General features: G+C 41.0%; 1 protein-coding gene across 1 annotated transcript; it reads left to right on the forward strand.

The window, feature by feature from the left end:
* The first annotated feature begins 409 nt into the window (after window positions 1–409).
* Window positions 410–17,937, forward strand: LOC139336423 (adhesion G-protein coupled receptor G5-like). Its single transcript, XM_070970540.1, has 15 exons — window positions 410–800; window positions 8,007–8,079; window positions 8,658–8,920; window positions 9,497–9,683; window positions 9,999–10,044; window positions 10,296–10,389; window positions 11,656–11,778; window positions 11,950–12,066; window positions 12,898–12,940; window positions 13,046–13,152; window positions 13,275–13,390; window positions 13,490–13,752; window positions 13,850–13,949; window positions 14,171–14,445; window positions 16,344–17,937. The coding sequence occupies exons 2-15, from the start codon at window positions 8,040–8,042 to the stop codon at window positions 16,469–16,471; spliced, it is 1,902 nt and encodes a 633-aa protein (XP_070826641.1). The 5' UTR covers window positions 410–800; window positions 8,007–8,039; the 3' UTR covers window positions 16,472–17,937.
* The last annotated feature ends 1,621 nt before the right edge of the window (window positions 17,938–19,558 follow it).

Genomic DNA, 19,558 nt, shown 5'->3' on the forward strand with positions numbered 1-19,558 from the left:
CTCCCACACCCAGATAGAGGCAGCTTGTCCGGCTTCCCTTTTGAACATTGTTGCTGGACAGCAGTGAAATGAGACTAGTAGCATAAAACCGGCACTCTTCCCTCAAGGACTTCCTCCTTAAAATGAAAATAAAATCATTTAAAAAGTTGTATAAGAAAAGGAACTACTGAGGATTGACATTAACATTTACTGGAACATATATAAATAGAAACACATGTGTCCCGGCAGAGGAAATAAAAAGTTGAGGGGAAAAGAAGGCTTCTTTGAGCAAAGATTTGTACGTACATTCTAAATACACGTTTATTTGTAGGACGTTGCGGTTGTCCATGTGATGTATTGTGAAAGTCATGACCGGAAACAGCAACCTTCGCTGTCGCTGCTGTGGCTACCTCGCTGGCGCTGGCAGTCTGCATGAGCGGAGCGTCTGTATGCGTCACCGCCTCAGACCGGCGTCTTGTTCTTCGGACTTTTTGTTTTTGAAGTATCTTCAACCGTCTCAAGCGTGTTGTAGACTCCAGGAATGATCTGAAAAACAGCAGCTGTAACCGAATCAATTTTTGTTTTTCTGCCTCTGGACAACATTAGTCGGTTTGTATGACTGGCCGAAGCTAGGTGCGCGTCCATCCCAGGTAGTCGCTGCGGTGTGTAACATTACGATACTTCTTAATTTCTTTCTCCAGTCCAGTTTGTGTGAGGACCAGAGAGTGAAATATTTTACTGCTGACTCTGAGCGTCAGAGAGTCTTGCTGTCTTCAAGAGGAGACCAGAAACACCGACTATTGACGGAAAAACTACCCAGGGTAAGCCGAAGGAAAAATACGAATCTTACATTGCTATGGAAACAAGCTAAGCTACGACGTTATAATGCTGTAAAATCATTGAGCGTGTCTGCTATTCATTAGCACCTCTATTATGACCCTTTTGATTTGTTCAAAATATTCTTGTGTTATCACTGTTACTAAGTAAGTTAAAGTAAATTGTATTAAAATGGTTTCTTTGGAAAGTAAATGTTAAATATTTTGTTTATTAGACGCGATAATGAGGTGAACATAATGCCAGCTCGTGCATCTTTCTGTTGTTTGTTTACAGCACTCCCATAGTTAATACTTATTTATTCAATTATTTGACATTTATTCAGACATTATTTTTCTGTGTGTGTGTATTGGGCGCTGGGGCTCAGGAAGGCATCTTCTTAATTATTTGCAGTAACAGGGTTCTGCTATGCCTGTTTTTCTTTCCTCTCACAAGCCGACCCTTACTGAAAGATGATGTGTTGGTTCATGCTGACATTGAAATGCTGATATCAAAGGCGAGCAGGAGGGACTTCAATGCTCTATCCTGCTCTTGCCACATGTATGCGGTTTCCTGTCTATGCCAAGGTGCATAATCAAAAGTCTTCACTCAGTAAAAAAAAGCCTGTCATGTGAAAAAACTAGAAACAGAAGAGAAACCAGGGCATTGCCCCAGTTTAAGTATTTGTCATCCAGCACATGCTAATTTTTTTTGTTTTTGTTTGAAACTGCAAATGAAAAATGCCATGCAAATATTGCAGTGGATGTGTGACTCATTGCAGGAACTCCTTCTCTTTTGTGCTAACTTCATTTTTCATAATGAGAAAAAGAAAGCCCCTGGTGGCAAACTGCAGCTTGTGGCCACACTAGGGGTTATTTAGGCTTAATAGTATGCTGGCTTTTGTCTGTGCATGTGTGTGTGGGTGTGTTTATGTGTGTCTGTGTGTGTGTGTGTATGTGTTGTTTTATTGATTCATTCATAGCCCCGAAGGAAATATCTGCAGCATTCCACCTGCTCCTCCAATTTCCTCACAGAGGATGTCAAGATACAGATAAAGGGATACATAAACACTCGTGCAGATGTGCACACTGTGTCACAGTGGTGATAGCACAAAGAATGCAAGGTCCTGACACAAATGTAGCCTAGGGAACATTCCACATCAGCCATCGTCCATCTAGTCTTCCACTTCAACTAGAAACATTTCTGTGCAGCACTCATTCCTGCTTTGACATAGCTCTGCTGAGTTTTTTATTGTTTGTTACAGCTGGTGAGAATGAAAAAGTTATTAAGAATACTTTCAATTACATGTTATGATTCTCACTTTCAGAAGCTTCCTCAGTGACTCACTCAGTCATTTTCATGCACAAGTCCTGAACTGCTGGTACTATGTGCTGTCAGTCGGCATGTCAAACAGCAGCCATCACGTGCCAGTTGCTTTTGGTATTGTGGCTGAAAAAATCAAACCACAGTCTTATCGTGTTGTCATGCTGGCAGCAGTGCACGACATGGTAGCAAAGTGCATTCTTCTCACAGCAGCAGCTGCTGCAAAAACACAAATAAAGAAGACACATGAGGTCAGTGTGTTTCTTCAGAAGATGTAATCACTTTTTCCTTAATGGAACTTTTGTGTTTCATTGTACCTAACACCATGGATTTGTTTTCATCCTTAGTCTTGAAGGAAAGCTCATAAGAACTGGAAAATAAACCAAATCATTCGACAGTTATACAATATCGTTGTTCAAAGTGGTCTTTAGCATCTGCATGTTGCCGTCATCTTGACTGTGTTAAGCAGAGAGTGAAAGCTGTTTGTGTTTGAATATTTCTGCATATGTCTTTTAATCAATGGCTTAAACACCCTCCAAACCAGCCAGTGATCTTTGACCCTTATTCAAGCTCGCTGTCACTTCAGCGCTAAGTCCTGACAACAAAGAGAAGCTTTTGTTCCTTGCATTACTCTTCCATGCACATTCTTTGCTCCCTCACTCTGCCACTTTCAGAGGAGTGGGGAAAACTCAAACTGAAACTCTTGTAGTACAAAATTCAAACCACAAATGCTGTCTGTATTGTAAATGTGGCTGCAACCTTGTCTTTTTGTCAGGCTTTGTTAGCGGAACATAAAGTTTTGCTTACACCAGAAGAGGCTGAGACACACAAAGGGACAAGAAAATGAATAAATAAAATTAATTCAGGTGAGCATTCAGAAATGTTGAAGGACAGACTTGAAAAGTAGTCACAGAAAATGTGAGATGGTGAGAAACTATACTGAAAACAAGTCCCGTATATCATAGGATTTGAAAGCGAGATCTGAGGTGCAGCTGTAGCTTAAGAGCCAAGTCAGCATTTTGATAGAATTCACTGTCAAACCTGACAAGTACCTCTTTCACTAAAATAGACAGTTTGGCCAGCTGCAGCCTGTCAGTATTGTAGTCATACTATGTGACATGCTAGCAGTCCTGTGAGGCTATGCTTATGCACAGCAGTGCTTTGAGCTAAAAGCTAATATGAGTTTTGCATGTTAGTATACTAGGCCTTGCTAACATGCTAAAAGTAGCACTAGACACAGTCTAGTTTTTCAGGTAGAAACCAAATGTCATGGAGATCCATCCAGGAGCTCAGGTGGTAGAGTGGTCGTCTGCCAGTCAGAAGGAGGAGAATTCCTTGCGTTGGCAGTCCACATGCCGAAGTATCCTGAGATACCCAAGATACTGAACCTGACAACTGCCCCGATACTGCGCCATCGGTGTTGGAATTCATATGTACGTTGCTTTGGATAAAAGCGTCTGCCAAATGACTAACTGTAATTGTAGATAATAGAATGTTGAGATATTTAACCAAAAATAAAAATGGTATATTTCAGTCTGGATCAAAGTGGTGGACTGACTGACAGATGTTGCTGTTAGCATGGCTAAAGGTGAAGCTGAAAATGCTGCACCTCCATAAATAAATGTCTCAGACAATACTGAGAGGAGTTGATTTCTTGCCTACTCCCTCTCTGTCTGTCTGTCACCCCTATCTGCTGTCTGCGTCACACATTGTTTGTGACTTTTGAAGATGATTAATGTTTATCTGGGTGTGACAGTGTGAGTCAGACCCCTATACGATGTAGAGATGAGAAGACACATTTTACTGGAAAACACAAAGCGACAGACTAGGTCAGTGGGTTATAGTGACTTGCCTCATTCAGACATGTGTGGGTTGCTGGATATGCATGCATTCACGCACAACTTCATCTCATCCTGCATGTGTGTAGGAGTGACGAACGCAGCGAAGCAACAAGTTTCAGGATTAATGTGGGCCTGCTACTGAAAATGAGAAATGCTAGGTCTGCGGTATGTGAGCAGTGTTCCAGTCTGCATCTCACACACACTTCCATTTATGCCAGTCTTTGGTCAGTGCCTCTCACTCTTACACACACACAAGAGCTGGGAAGTGAAAGAAAGGGGAAATTCTTGTGCTGAATTGATGCCTGGGCGCCATGCGGGGAGAATAGAGAGGGTGTGGGGGTGGGTGGGAGTGAGAGTTAGTTTACATGTCATGCCAGTTCAGCAAGTTGAAACGTGTAAGAGGGGAATTATGGTGGTTTGAGCTGAGAAAAAGTACATCATTTCTCTGTTATCAAGCTCCATACAAGGGAAATGTCACTTTTTATGTTAAAGCACTCATGCATGGACAGCTTATACCCTGTGCAAAAATAGCACTATGTAATGTAGTATTAACACTTTGAAAACGTGACATTGCATATAAGGAACACATGCACATGCTCAAAAGATATTTAGGGTGTCAGTGGAAGACAACATTTCTAGAGAACTGAGCTGTCCGCTGTGTCTTCACAATTGTAGCTAGCTGTCTTTGGGTGAGTTGACACTGGTTCACTGTTTCCCACAGTGCAACTAGATGCCTTCTTTATCAATAAACTGTCTGTAGTCAGAGAGCCGTAATGCACAGGATCTGGTGGAGGCTGATGTGAGTCACACATTAATGCTGTGTGTGAATTGGCCACCAGTGTGATACTGAAAGACTGTTGTAGAATCTTGTTGCTGAGCTGTGTGTCATCATTTCACCCAAAAGCATGATTATATGCTCCTTATTCAGTCTAAATTTAGCCATTTTGGATGTTTTATGTTTAGCTATCACCAAACGTTGGCAGCTTAACATGATTTCTGATTACTTAGTGAAAACATCCCATTTTTACATTTTTTACATTTATTGTCTTCGTCTTGGAGGATCTGAGACAACATTCTTAATTGAATGTTGTTTAAAATATGTCTGTCTTCTAAAATATGTTTGCAGTGCCTCTGCTGCCGTTTTCAAGTGACAAGATACAGTTATTATAAGGCAATGCATTTTACAACGTTATCCTTAGCTTTGTTTATGATTGTTAGCATTGTATATAGCGTAATAATGTAGTTTATTGATAGAACAGCAGGGTCTTCAGTGGGTTTAACTGGATTGGCTAAAAAATGAAATAGATAAGAGGACCACTTACTAGCTTTTACTGTATCTGCTCATAAAAGACCATGAGATGTGTTTTTTTTGTTTTGTTTTGTTTTTTTATCGTCATAGTACTATGTCCTAGTTCGAGAATGCATTCACACAACTCACTCAAGTTACTCGATTGTATTTCCAGAAAATGGTGCAGTATGACCAGACTTGCGTTGAGTATAACAGATTGTAGAGGAAGAGGTGGTCTCTGTGGACTGTGTGGGCCATGGTAAAACTACAGCAAGGTAGACCGCTGCCACATTTGTACATCCACTACCACCAAAAGGCTGCTTGACTGTGTACTCTGTTGCCTCTGTTGATCTGTTGATTTTTACTGATCTTTCAGAGCTGCTAAGGCATAATATTAGATTATTGTGTTCATAACTGCAGAAGTTCTGTAGCTTTACATGCTTTTTATTTAAAATGTCTGATGATATGTGAAAAACCTGTCCAAACTGTCACCTTTCCAGAAACAAAGGAAATAGGGTGCAGCTTCATTTACTGTGGTGGTGTTACTTGTTTATACATCACAATTTAAATCCACTGCAGCTTGATGAACCTCGACACTGCTCTGCCTCTCTCTGCAAGAGGGTGCGTGTAAAACATAGTTCCTTATCATAAAACCACTGTGAAGTCAAACCCTAGCACATTTTCCACAAAACTTTTAATGTTATTCTTGAATTGTCACAAAAGGGAAGTGTCAAAACCACAGAGAAACTTGAAAGCTGTGGGAAGGTAGTATGTATCATATTTAGAACAGTACATAATTGTTTTGATGAAATCTATGAAATTACATTTGTATGAAAGGTATATTATAGGGTGCAATAGACTATTAACTGCCTGTTAACTGTTCCTCATTTAAGACTTACCCTCCTCATAACACATGCAGTCATAATTTGGAGCTTAGTTTGTCCATCTGTACAGCCTCACACACTGGTGTACTGGTCAATTTTGACTTTGAAGCAACATGTTACATAGGTGCCTGAATTAATTCAATTCCAGTAAAAAGTCAGTACCAGTCAATGATGCTGCTGAGAGATTAAACTTTTAAATTAAATGGAAGCCACAGTCGTTTGTGAAAGTGTTGAATTGTTTCATAGCCCAAAAACCCATTGCAGCTTGTTGCTCTGTATCGCTTAAACATCCCTCTCTGTGTGTGTTTGTCTGTGCATCGCTGTGTGGTTGACCAAGGCTTATGTCCTTTTTGAGTATCAGGTGTGTGTCTCAGCGTTATAAAGAGCTATCTTACCCCCAACTATACAATATCCTGTGCCTCAGAATGGCCCTTAACTGTTCTAAAATCACTGTAAACAATGACCTAGCGTGGCTTATTGCTGTTATATAATGGTTACTGCATATGCCTGGATAGGTTTCATGAAATAAAAACATAGCAAATTTAGTGACAACAAATAATTATTTTTCTGCCAAGCAATGTAGCTCTTCAGTGACTTTAGCAGAATGGTTGCCAAGACACACACAGATGGAGTGGAAAGCATGCTTAAAGTTTGGAGGTACAATTAATATTTATCTGAATATCACCCTCAATTGTGGTGCATCTCTTTCCACCACTCATTCATTCATTCATAAATCAAATTTCTCAACAAAATCTGACATTTTGAAGCAATCTGTTTGGAGCAGTCATACTGATTGCGGTCACAGGTGTGTGTTTATGGAGTATTAGAGGACTGAAACAAAATTTCTTCTTTTGCTGTCTTTCTGAATTGTCTGTGGTTCAGCTTGTTCCTGTCTGTCTTGTGGTGTTGAGGACGACCATGACTGCTCTGTTTCCCCTCCAAAATGTGCAGCTGCTCAAGTTCTGTCTGTCACACGTACTATACAGTAACACCACACAGTCGGAGATGCAGTCTTTATTTGTTGTATTTTAAATTGCAAAGTGTGACCATGGGTGACTGTGCCAATGCTGTGACAAAGCTGGCAAGTGGGTGATCATGTGGGCAACAAGTAAAGCTTCAAAGTCCATATGATGAAAACTGTCTGGGATGAGTCGGTGTTTGGCCGAAATCGAAAATGACACAGCTGTGTGTGCGTGTGTGTGGTTGATTGACACATATGTGTCCAGTAATACTCACATGATTCTCAGGAAGTTTAACAATGATGCAAAATGTAGAAATTATTTTTGCATTATATTCTCCTCTACTACTGTAAATTCTGTAATGTCTGTAGCATATTGATATTGCAAGCATGGTACTTTTGTACATGGAACAAGAAAAATCAGATTGCTATTGGATGATGGAAAGACTGAATTGGTGTGTGTGTGTGTGTGTGCCAGTTAAACGGAAAGACTGTTTCCATTGATAACAGCACAGAAAGGTCCCTGTGTGTATTTTGAGCCTGAGCTCATTTGTATTAATTGATAAGAGTATAGTGTAGATACCAAGCCAGGCATCTGGATAAGAATAGTATCTTTAAAAAAAACCTCTGGAAAGGGACTTTTTGTTTTATGTGTGTTTTTCTGTGTGTTTGCACACAGAAAGTATTGAGTGAGAGAAAGTTACATGACAGATATATTCATGGTTTTGCCCTTTACACTTCTAAACTGGCAGCAAATGCACACAGTGCGTTTTCATTTAATCCTCCACTTTATGAGACAGGTTTCAGTGGCGGGGTTTTTAATTTGCTGACTGACTGTTCTGATCTGCCTATGCAGAAATAAACCATAGATTTGTTCCTCTTTTCCAACTACATTTTGCTTCCTTTGTTTCCTGTGGCAGTTGTTACCAGTGGAGCCCTGACTGACAGATAATATGAGAGCTGCGTTCATCTTGATCATCCTCCTTTCCACAGGTATGGTACCCACACTGGAAACAGATCATTTCTTTTAGCCTCGTACACACTGTAGCTCCTGTGTGGTCCTCTGTGGTATACACTATGTAGTCATGTGCAGTGATATTCAAGAGACATTCAAAAACAGCATATGCAACATGTTTCCTTGGTGCGGTAGATGATCTGGTTAGATTTTGGGGCGTTTGCTGTGCCCATTTGCATGTTTGCGAATGACACAGCAACTTTAAACAGATGTAACTGCTCAGTGTGTAAATATAAGTTCTAAATAATTACAATTAATGACCTCAGGCTTTGGGGGGTTTTTCCAAAATCTTAATGACCACCATTTGAGCTAGTAAGAATGTGGTTTCCAAAAAACTCTTGGAACAAGCAGACTTTGCTAATTATCAGGAAAATAACACTCAGAAATTGATGAAATCCCTTTTTTGTGTTGAACACAGCGTGAGCTCGTCTGTTTTTCTTTGGGTTTGTGTGTAAAACTTCAGTGTTTGTTTCAGTATTGCATTCACAACAGTTTTGTAACACTTAATAGGAAACTAAACTTTTTTTTTCTGCATGTGCCTTTCTGTCTCCCTCAGGTTCAAGTGAAAATGACCTGGGCTTGAACTTTTGTGGCATTTGGCACCATGGCAAGGACCTGAACCTGGCTGTCAACATCTCCACAGGCTGTGAAAGGATCTTAATCTCAGCCAGTGAGAGCTCTCTGTCCATCGATGGGGAGATCACAGCCAAGTGCAGGCGGTCTGATGTCATTCCCCTCAAGCAGTTTGGACTTGATTCACCGGGGGAAAGTCACTTCTGTCTGTACTGGGAGCCATTGCTGGACCAGTTGAAGCTGCAGGTAAACCAGAAACAGGAAGGAATAGACAAAATGATAAAGTGTCCCTGAGTTTCCTTTATCCACTCATGTGTTCACAAAGTGGTGAACTCACTCCGTTCTCGCTTGTGAACGACTGAGCCTTTCCAGGATGCCCCTTTCATACCCAACCTGATACTACCAATCAACCTGTTTACCATCTTTCCCAGTCTGTAGTTGCTCCTGTCCCGACTTGAAATGTATTGCTGCATCAAATTCAGAATATGCAGATATTAAAAATCAATGAAGCTGATGAGCTCAGACATTAAATATATTGTCTTTGTACTGTTTTCAGTTGAGTATATGTCAGAAAGGATTAGCAAGTGATCACATTCTGATTTCTTTGGAATCAGGACTGTAGAAAGTGGAAGGTGTCAAAACATAACCAACTTATGCAAAGTGTGGTATCAGCTCTGAAAGTGAAATGGTACTGTGTCGTGCTAAACTGCATGTAGGTGAAGTGAGACTCAGATTGAGTGTATATGCTCCAGCAGCCTCCTCATTGAGGATGTTAATGAGGGTTGTTTGTTTTTGTTTTGTTTGTCTTATTTTGTCGCACAGATCAAAGGAAAGAACATTACGCTGTGCTGGCCTGCCAGCCTGCAGACGTCATGCTGCACAGATCTGTCCCAGGGCCCCAACAAACCCGAAGCACGCCACGGCATCAGGAACGGAACGATCAATAATGATGCAATCACAGACAAAATACGGACAGCCTACGAGTTCAAGGGACAGATGATTGACTGCAGTAAGGGAGAATGGGTGTTATCTGCATTAAATCTGTAAATGGAATATATTTAGCAAGATGAAGCTTTAACTGATTTGAGATAACTGAAAGGTTTTAGGTTAAGTCAGTTTTTCAGTTCTTAAAATTTCTTTTTGTGCAGTCAAACGTGTCTATGGAAGAATCATCTTTAAAATAGAAATTCTCAAAACTTCATTCATCTCAAAATCCAAAGATGATACAAATGGATTGAGAATCAGATTCTGTTTAAGTGTCACAGTTCAGAGTACGTATGTATCGTTTGTCTGTAGTATGTCAAACTCTTCTTTTTTTTCCCAGAAAAATTATGTGATCAAGTGGACCTTGGATCCACCCGAGTCAACATGTAATTTCCTCTTTTTTTCCTCACATTTGTTGTTGAAGTAGCATAATAGGGTGTTTTTGTCAACATCCTCCTTCTCATACAGCTTTGTGTTAATTGCTAAGGCCACTGTTATGAAGCTTTTGACTACAAACAGGAAGCTAAGCTTTGTACTGTGTTAGGGTGGGGCTTACAAAATGAACACTACTTCTTTGAAAAGGCCATGTGCACAGCTTTTAACTTAATATTATGGTGGTGTGTGTTAATGTGTGCAGATCCCAGGCTGCACAGGTTCCTGAGCATCCCTGCGCTCACAGCTCTGAGGTGGAGATGAAGGAGGATTTCAGAGGCTACAACCTGACATCGCCTGTAAGACACACACAAAAAGAGTTCAAATGTGCCTCATTATCACAGTTAGGATACCAGAACTAAAAGCAATATTTACAGTAAGATCCGGCAGAGAATCTCACCACGAGGTCTATGTAGCAACAACTGGAACTTTCCAACATTTGATATGATCTTCCTCAGCAGATAAAGCTCGTTGTGGGTTTCTTGGGTCAAGAATAAACTTTGATCTACAGAGTTGAGTCTGAATTGTCTCAGGTCATGTGTCAACCTATGCTGCAGTATGCACAGGCCGCATCAGCAAGATTGTAACCGCACTAGTCTAGTTGTGTTTTAGCTGCATATTCAAAAATGAAGCACATTTCCTCTCTGACACCAACAGAAACAGAAACACATCCATTATTTGTGCTCTTATGTCTGTTTGGAACCATGGAATAGGAATTTTTCAGCATGCAGTAGTCACTCCTAACACTGACTATGTGACTTGATCATTTAATGCTATTCATTCTTAGTTTTGTATAAGAAAGATGGCAACCACTCCAAAAAAATGATATAACATGTTAACGTTTCTTCTTCAGTGGTTGCCATGGGTTGAGAGTCTTGCAGTTCACATTCAAAGAAACCTGTTGATTCAGAAATAAACTCATTTATGTGTTCATTTCTTCACTCAAAGTCCATTTTTGCCATGGTGGACAGACTGCACTCCCTTTTCTCTATTCGACAGAATAATACAGCTCAGCTGGGTAGGCTGCTTCTCTCCAGTGACTGTGTGCATCCGTTTTAAATCAGGGGCTTAGTTCATAGCAGGTTTTTATCCCAGCGATTGAGTAACTGCTGTAACATTTTCATTCAAGTCGAGGGAGGTGGTGATTTAGTTGAGAAAAAAGGTGACAGGTTAACCACATGAAAGTGAGTGATAGTAGCATTTTACTGACAAGTAGAGTAGAAAGCTGACATTTGTCCTCCAAACTATCTTAAAATAGGGCCATTTGTGTAAGTACCCAGCAATCCGCACGCACATCTACTAATTACAGCTGTGTACAGCATGGGGTTGTGATGCACACTCACAAGAAAGCTGCAGGGTGGTACAAGTCCTGTCTCTCATTTAACTCAAAATTTGAAAATGTGAAAACATTGACGTTGTTCCTGATTAAGAATCGATAGTGAAATGATTACCTGGTTTACGGATAGTGGTTCCTGTGTTCATTTTTCACAGTGACTTGAAAGTGAATTGACTCGAACCCTGTGCAACGTTGTGGTCATTTTCTCTGTACATATTCTGTTTTCCAGGTTGCTCAAGGTGTATCTGCAGAGTCCACTATCACCATCCAGATCCCCCCCGCTCTGAAGCAAGCTGCAAAAAAGACCAACAAAGTAGTCTGCACTTTCTTCAAAAACAACTCTCTGTTCCAGGTATTTCCCCTGAGGCTGAGGCAGTAATTCTACTCTTTCTTGATACACAATACACCATTTCTACTGACAGAAATGCTAAAAGACTGAAATACTTCATTCTTAGTACTGATCATACTTAATATTAAGGCATGAGAGGACAGGTAAAGAAGTGTGCGTGTGTTTGTATTCCAGGAGGGTTTCAAGAAAGCCAGGATTCTTGATGATGTCGTGGGAATCACAGTGGAGAACGAGATCATCACCGATCTGTCTGAGCCAATCAGGATTGGCTTTCACCATGATGTCATACCTGTAAGTTTGTGTGCTTGTTCTGCCTTTTGGTCTGTGTCAGTGTCATCACTGTCCTCTTTACATTGTCTCAATCCATACTTTCAAATGTTTGACAAGTCAGTCGTAGGTGATGAACACTGGAAAAAGGCCCCCTATCCAAACTGCAACAAGTCATTTGATGCTACATACAGAGGATTTAATGATTTGGTTACTAGTGTGGTACTAATGTTTGGTTGTGTGACAGTAGCCACAGAAATATATTGCTTTTACGAACAGTTGACACAGAATCAAATGTTGTCCTGAAAGGTTGCAGAACACAGTTTTATCCTAAAAGTGAAACACTGGAGCAAATGTTCTTTTTGTTCCCATAATGTTTACAGTATACGTGTCAGTTGACACACAGACTTCTCAAATGTGGGCTTGCTGCGGATGCTGTTGTTTCAGTTTCATGGCGTCTTCTCGCTGTCTACCTCCACACAGAGAATACATGGAAACCACTTGAAGGTTTCTTTTCTTACATCACATCTTGCGAAAACAGGTGGTGCTGTTTGTACTGTCTGTTGCTTCCTTTCTGCAATGCACACATCCCCATAAACCTACCATTTAGTGTCATAGCTGATCTCTGTTACACTGAACTATGTGTGGTGATGGGGGGGACAGGCAGTAGATTTTGCTCGTCGGACAGAAGTAATGAATGCAGCTATTTACAGTAGCTGCTCTTTCATGCACTGCTGAATCAAAGGATGCGGTGGTTGCTTCAAAGCACCCGAAACTTTGTTAATATGAATAAAAATGTGTTCATCTAGACGAGAAATGATTACTGCTCACATCTCTGCCTCCTCTTCATTTCAGAAAATGCATTCAAGGAAATGTGTTTCATGGGACACCAGGAAAGGTTTGAACCCTTTAAAACCATAAAGCCAATATTCATTCAACACATACATGTGTTTCCCCGTTTATTTGTATGATGTATGTTTAAATCTGTACCTTCTCTGTGCAGATCCATTGCAGGTTAATTGGCTGGTGGATGGATGTGAGACACGTCAACAGGGAGCAAAATACACCGAGTGCCTCTGTAACCATCTGACTTTCTTCTCAGTACTAGTGGTGAGACACACAGCAGATCAATTTATGGTGACAAAACATACAAAAAATACACAGAAACGCGTACACTCTCAGATTTTGGTGTTATAGTGTAACTTTGCTGATTGCTTTGTGTCCCCTGACAGCAACTAGAGCCTCGCCCAGTGTGCCACCTGCTGGCCCTGACTGTCATTACATCTCTGGGCTGTGCAGTGTCTGTGGTCAGCTGTATAGCTCTCATCATTTTTCTCTGCAAGAAGAGGTAATAGGACTTTTTTAGGTCTGATCTAGTTTATTAAAAAAGATCAGTCATTTGGGACAATTAAGTATTCCACTGATTTCCATTGCTCTCTCCCTCTAGCAGGCGAGCTAAGGAGCAGTCCATGCCCATCCACTTGGGCTTAGCTGTCTCGTTGGCCTTCCTCAATCTGATCTTCTTCTTAACTGCGATCCTGGCCAATGTGGGAGGGGAGAGTGTGTGTGCCTGGGTGGGGGCAACCCTCCACTACACCCTGCTCAGCTCCTTTACCTGGATGGGCATTGAAGTTTTCCACACCTTCTGGTTGGTGCGCGTGGTTTTCAAACCCTCCCCAAAGCCCTACATATGGAACCTGGTCGGCTTTGGTGAGTGTTTGAAGCAACATTTCCAAAAAGAAAACTACTTCATGGCACATTCAGGTAAAGATGTTATTAACGTATGACCTTTAAACCTGTTTTCCAGTTCTCCCTGCTGTTCCTGTCATCATCCTGATGGCAGTAGGTGACATTTATGGAGTGAGAGCGGTGCGGTCATGTGATGTCAAAGCTGATCCTTATCTGATGTAAGCAGCACTACCTGGATAAAGATATTTGCTGTGGACAAACATGTGCAGATAATCCCTGGATGCTGTACAAATAAAAGCTAGCACAGTAAATCACAAAGTCACACAGCCCATGTTTTTAAAGTCTTCAGTCTAATGTCAGTTTCAGAAAACTCGCCATTTTATTTGTCATTTTTGGCATTACTTGCTTTTCCTTCTCTGAGTGTATTTGGTGTTTCCAGGTGCTGGATGAAAGACACCCAGAAGGCCTTGCTGGGCCACTACTTCACCACTATGGTAATCCTGGTCATCCTGGTGTGCTCGGGCTTTGTGATGCTCTTCCTGGTCTATAGGGAGATCCGCACGAGGGACGAATGGAGGCAGAACCGGGTGGCTTTTCTCAGCATCTGGGGCCTGAGCTGCCTCTTTGGGACAACTTGGGGTCTGACTTTCCTAGACTTTGGAACTCTCTCTGAATTTGTTCTCTTCCTCTCCTGCATCCTCAACTCTTTCCAAGGTTTGTACTTGCAGTATATTGTGCCAGTCAAACACAGTTACAGACTTCAGTCAGTCTACGTGAGGTTTACACTATGAGGAGGAAAGCATGGCTGTCGGTATCTATCAACTTCTGTGGACTATTTTGTATGTTTTGTCATTAATAATAGACCATACCACAGAACTATCGCAACAGGACGGAGACTTGCATTTTCAGGTATTATACAGAGTCTTAATATGGCATCACTGTCACCAAAGCAAATATAGTGATCCAAAGGAAAAAAGGATTTGAACCAATTCAGGCTTCGTGTTTGTGTAGTTTACTGCATTATTCCACCTTCACAGAACGTTTAACTATATATAGTCAGCCTTTGGACAGGGTTATTTTCATTGTTGCCTCAGAGATTGGTGACTGTGTGCCTGGAGCCATTGGTCCATTGTATCAGTGTGGGAATGAGACAATGGCCATGCTTAATCAAGGCTGACTGTTACTGGTGCATATCAGAATAAAGCCTGTTTCCTCTCACATGCTTTTGATTCAGGTCCAAAAGCTCAACTTATTAACCCCATTTTTGCTGCCCATTGGTAGTTCAATAGGATAATGTTCTGCACCAAGTGGCTAATGTGACAGTTTAGTGATACAACAGTTTAGGCCTTCATCAATAGTATGCATGGCCCTATATACACAATTGATCCTTTGGGATTTTAAATTAGGTGGATGTTGTATTAGAAGAAGATTGATATCGCTCTTATGTACACTACATATGAAGCTGCAGCCAGGAGCGGGCTAGATTCACTCAGCTCAACTAGAAATAGCAGTAACAGCTCTCTTGGCTCTGTCCACAGGTAACAAAATCGCCCTTTCTGCAGCTGTAAAGCTCAGTAATCAACACATTATATTTAGTTCATTTAATCCATACAAAAACTAAAGTGTGAAAAAAACAAGTTGTGGCCGGGATGTAGCTTTTGATAGATATCTATATAGATACAGACAGATATGGATAGGTAGAGTGGTATTGATTTAAACAAACCGTATAGGCACATCTCTTCATATTTCATCATCTTTAAACCAAATCTTCACAGATACAATGATTAGACACTTCTCTCCCATTTATTGCAGTGAAGCTGCATTTCCACATCTCTTAAACAGTGGCTGTTCTTAAACTAAATCTGAAGCAAAGCAAAAGTATCTTCTGCGCCGTACATTCACACACCAGTAAGTAGTATATAGAAAGCAGATATTCTATGTGTGCTGTAAGGAGGATATAGATGGTCACAGACAATACACTGTGACAGTAATCAGTTTGTCTCAGATTAAGTCTTGTAAACTTGGGTCTAGGTCTGTGACACAGCTATAGACACAACTAAAAACAAGCCTAAAGTGATGAGCTGCAACAAAACTGTTTTTTTATTGACTCAATCAGGACCAAAACATTTCTCTCATCAAACTAAAATGCAGCTGAAATCCTTTTAAAATATTGACGATTCACATACCAACACCCTGTAACAGTGAATGAAGCCAAAGGAGTAGATTCTGTATTCAGATTTCACATCTTTAGGTGGCACGTTCATCTGTTTCAAGAATCCCATAAAACAAGTGACAATATCCTACAGTCAAATATTCTGATTTAGGAAAATACTTCCAGCCTTTGAACAGGTGAAGTTAGCTGTTCCCACCAGAACAGTGTCTTGAGTGTGTGTGTGTGTGTGTGTGTGTGTGTGTGTGTGTGTGTGTGTGTGTGTGTGTGTGTGTGTGTGTGTGTGTGTGTGTGTGTGTGTGTGTATTTGGGACATGTCTTGGCCTTCCTTGGATGTGTCTGTGCCGTCCATGCCAGCTTTTGGCCCAGCGATCCAGAGAAGTGATCACAGACAGAGAAAAGAAGTGGGTGATTGAACCTTGGTTCTGCTCTGTTCCTCCAGGCTTCCTCCTGATGCTGCGGTTCTACATGCTGGACTGGATGCGGAAACAGGCCGGTGGCTCTGCTCTCGGCAGCACCAGCACCGGATCTACCCGACAACACATGCTGCAGGCCCAGGAGAAGAGTTAGATGGACCGAAAAGAACATGTGGCACATAAGACAGTGGAAAAGTCAATGCTGTAGCGATCAAACCTTTTTTGTAAAAATCCAGTTTTCTTGAATGACAAACTGGAGAAGAATGTTCAACCACTGACTGCCACACTGTAGATTGACAGTTTAGTCAGATAAAACTCTGCTGTTTGCTGTGGTAACTGCTGCCAAATTTGAGCGACAACCCACAAGAGTGCCTCCAAAAAGCAGTGCGTGAACTCTCCACCTCCTCCACCTCTCATTCTTCTGCCATGCTTTAGTATTTAGTGCTGCGAACCAGCTGGGCTGGTGAACACAAGCACTCTGGGTGAAATAAACATTATCGGCTTTTGGTGCTGTTCAGACCCAGTGCTTGCTTTGCAGCTGTAAGTGGCATTAATTTGTTTTCCCTGTCGAGGTAACGAAATGCTAGGTTAGACTTCTGCCATGAGACAGTCTGTCAGCACCAGCTTATCAGCTTAAATGGGCTTCATCAGTCATTCTGGTGAATGTAAGTTGTGTTGAGAAGAGAGGGGTTTTTTTTTGTTCAAGCTACAGATGGCACTCAAGTATAAAGCATTTGGCTTGGACTTAGCTAAATATAATCACCTTGCCTGAAGTATCTCAATCAACCCCATCCACTTTGCAGTCAAACAGGTTGCTTTTTCTTCTCTGGGACAGTGAAGAATTAATGACACCATCACTCAGGAACTCATTGTACAGGCCTGGAGCCTTTCTTTGCAGAATACTTAGACTGACTCTAATTAAAGAAGGGAAAGAATTTGAGATTTTCAGTTGTCAGCTTGGGATAAAATGAGGCTTTTTTCCAGTCAGGGAAGTTAAATGATTGCAGATAATTGTTCTGTGATTTCCATTGTCTGTACAGAAAAATGATATATAACTGAAGCTCCCCTTGAACCTTAGATAAGCTTTTTAATTTGTGATTTTGTACTGTAAGCATTTCTTTCGTATAGAATATTCATTCTGTAAAGTAGCACTTTGGATTGTCTTTTTTTTTAGGTTTACTTTTAGAACCTCACAGTTGTCATTTCTATTGTTCTAATACACATAGTAATCCAGATCCAGTATGTATTGCATTGTAAAATAGCTGAATGTTTTATAATAGACTCCAGGATGGCCATTTTGAGACCATCAAAAAAAACCAAAAAAACATCATACACACTGTAGTAATTCTCAGGTCTTTGCCTTCAAAATGGACCAACATGTGTTTGTTATTTGAAACTGAACTTAGTTTAAACATTTCTTTCATCCCCAGCACAACACAAGTGAATCCATAGATGCTGTGATACTTGCACTTTATTTTCTAAAGTGAACTTTTATGTCATTCAGATTCTGTATATGTGAGTTTTTGTGGATGTAAATCTTCCTTATCAAACTAAATGTTGGGTATGTTGTCTAAATGGGACTGTACCAGTGCAAAGTAAACACATTTGAGGCTTGCTGTTTTCCTGCTCAGTCGTCCCTCCTTATCTTTGTGTGTGCTTCCTCCCTGGAGGTTTTAGATTTGTTGTTCTCTTCACAAACATGCTGCTTCTTTGCCACTGAAATTCTCAGGGTCTGTGCCACCATGTATGCCTGCAGTTTTGGAAGAAGCAGACTTAACAGCCACCAGAAAAACTTGAAAGAGCCTTTTTTACGCTCCCACTTGACTGCTCTACACAGCCACCCGATGCAGGCATGGCAGGTCAAAGCCTGTACCAAACCCAGAGGTGTGCTGTTCAACAGGCAGATCACAAGGCGTCTCCACCAGTGTGGCCAGAAAATCTATTGAACATTTGTAAAAGCTTTCCATGGTTCTGTGCTTGCCCTGCAATCGGCTGGCGACCGGTTCAGGGTGTACCCCGCCTCTCGCCCATTGTAGCTGGGATAGGCTCCAGCCCCCCGCAACCCCGAAAGGGATAGGCGGTATAGATAATGGATGGATGGATGGTTCTGTGCTTCACTGTTCAACCTTTGTGATTGGTGCTGTGCAAACAGGGGCTCACTGCAGTGGTGCTTCAGTGTCTGCAGGTGGCACTCTTTCTACATCTGTCCAGCCTTAGTGACTGTAAGCTCTGAATGAGACCAGGGAATAATCAATAAACTGGAGCCACACTGCAATACCAAAAGTACAGTTTATTCACAATGCATGACATGAAAGACATAAATCTCCTTTAAACTTGCGTTTTTATCTGATGTGCCAAAGAATTCACTCCAAGTTTTACTCCTTCACCAAACATAAAGAATCTAACAAATAAGACATGTTTTGCAAACAAAAACTGTCATTTAAACATATTTGATCAAGGCAAGGAAAAGCAAATTTATTTGTATAGCACACTAGGTAATTCAAAGTGCTTTACAGAATTAAAATACATTAAAATCATACATTTCAAAGAAAGCAAGAAAGAAAGAAAGAAAGAATAGAAAAAATACAATTAAAGGAAAATTAAAAACAGAAGCCAGTAAAAGACAATAATTTAGCATTTAGAATGATTAAAACCATTGAGTAAATAAATTTACTTTAAGTAAAAGCTGTAGCAAATAATAATGTTTTCAACCCTGATTTAAATGAGCTGACACTTGGTGCAGACCTCAGGTGTGCAGGGAGAATGTTCCACAGGTGAGGAGCATAATAACTGAAAGCTGCTTCACTTTGTTTGGTTCTCATTCTGGGAACACACAGTAGACCTGTCCCTGATGACCTGAGGGGTCTGGATACTTCATATGGAGTTAATAAATCTAGAATATATTTTGGTCCTAGACCATTTAATGCTTTGTAGACCAACAGTAAGATTTTAAAGTCTATTCTTTGACTCACAGGAAGCCAAAGTAGTGCTCATGCTGATCAAGTGAAACACCTCACACAGACTGGCAAAAGCTGCTCTGTCAGGTTCGTCTCAGTGCAGGAACATTGGCCCAGGTGAGCTTCTGTCCCCTGTCTCTAGACTCCTGGGTCCTGGTTCCACACGAGCTCCCACCATCCCATCCTCACACACACGGTTCATTTGATGTTAGTTGGTAATAACAGCATGCCAGCTGCACTGGACTTCTGATCTAGGACCCTGCCCCTTTGTCGCCTAAGACCTT

The sequence above is a fragment of the Chaetodon trifascialis genome, chromosome 1, assembly GCF_039877785.1.
Source record: "Chaetodon trifascialis isolate fChaTrf1 chromosome 1, fChaTrf1.hap1, whole genome shotgun sequence".
Lineage (NCBI taxonomy): Eukaryota > Metazoa > Chordata > Actinopteri > Chaetodontiformes > Chaetodontidae > Chaetodon > Chaetodon trifascialis.

Excerpts from the sequence above, each read along its gene's own strand:
- LOC139336423 (XM_070970540.1), top strand. The coding sequence starts at position 8,040 with ATGAGAGCTGCGTTCATCTTGATCATCCTCCTTTCCACAG. Across the intron at positions 12,941-13,045 it reads TTCATGGGACACCAGGAAAG|ATCCATTGCAGGTTAATTGG; the intron begins GTTTGAACCCTT and ends TTCTCTGTGCAG. Across the intron at positions 13,391-13,489 it reads ATTTTTCTCTGCAAGAAGAG|CAGGCGAGCTAAGGAGCAGT; the intron begins GTAATAGGACTT and ends CTCTCCCTCTAG.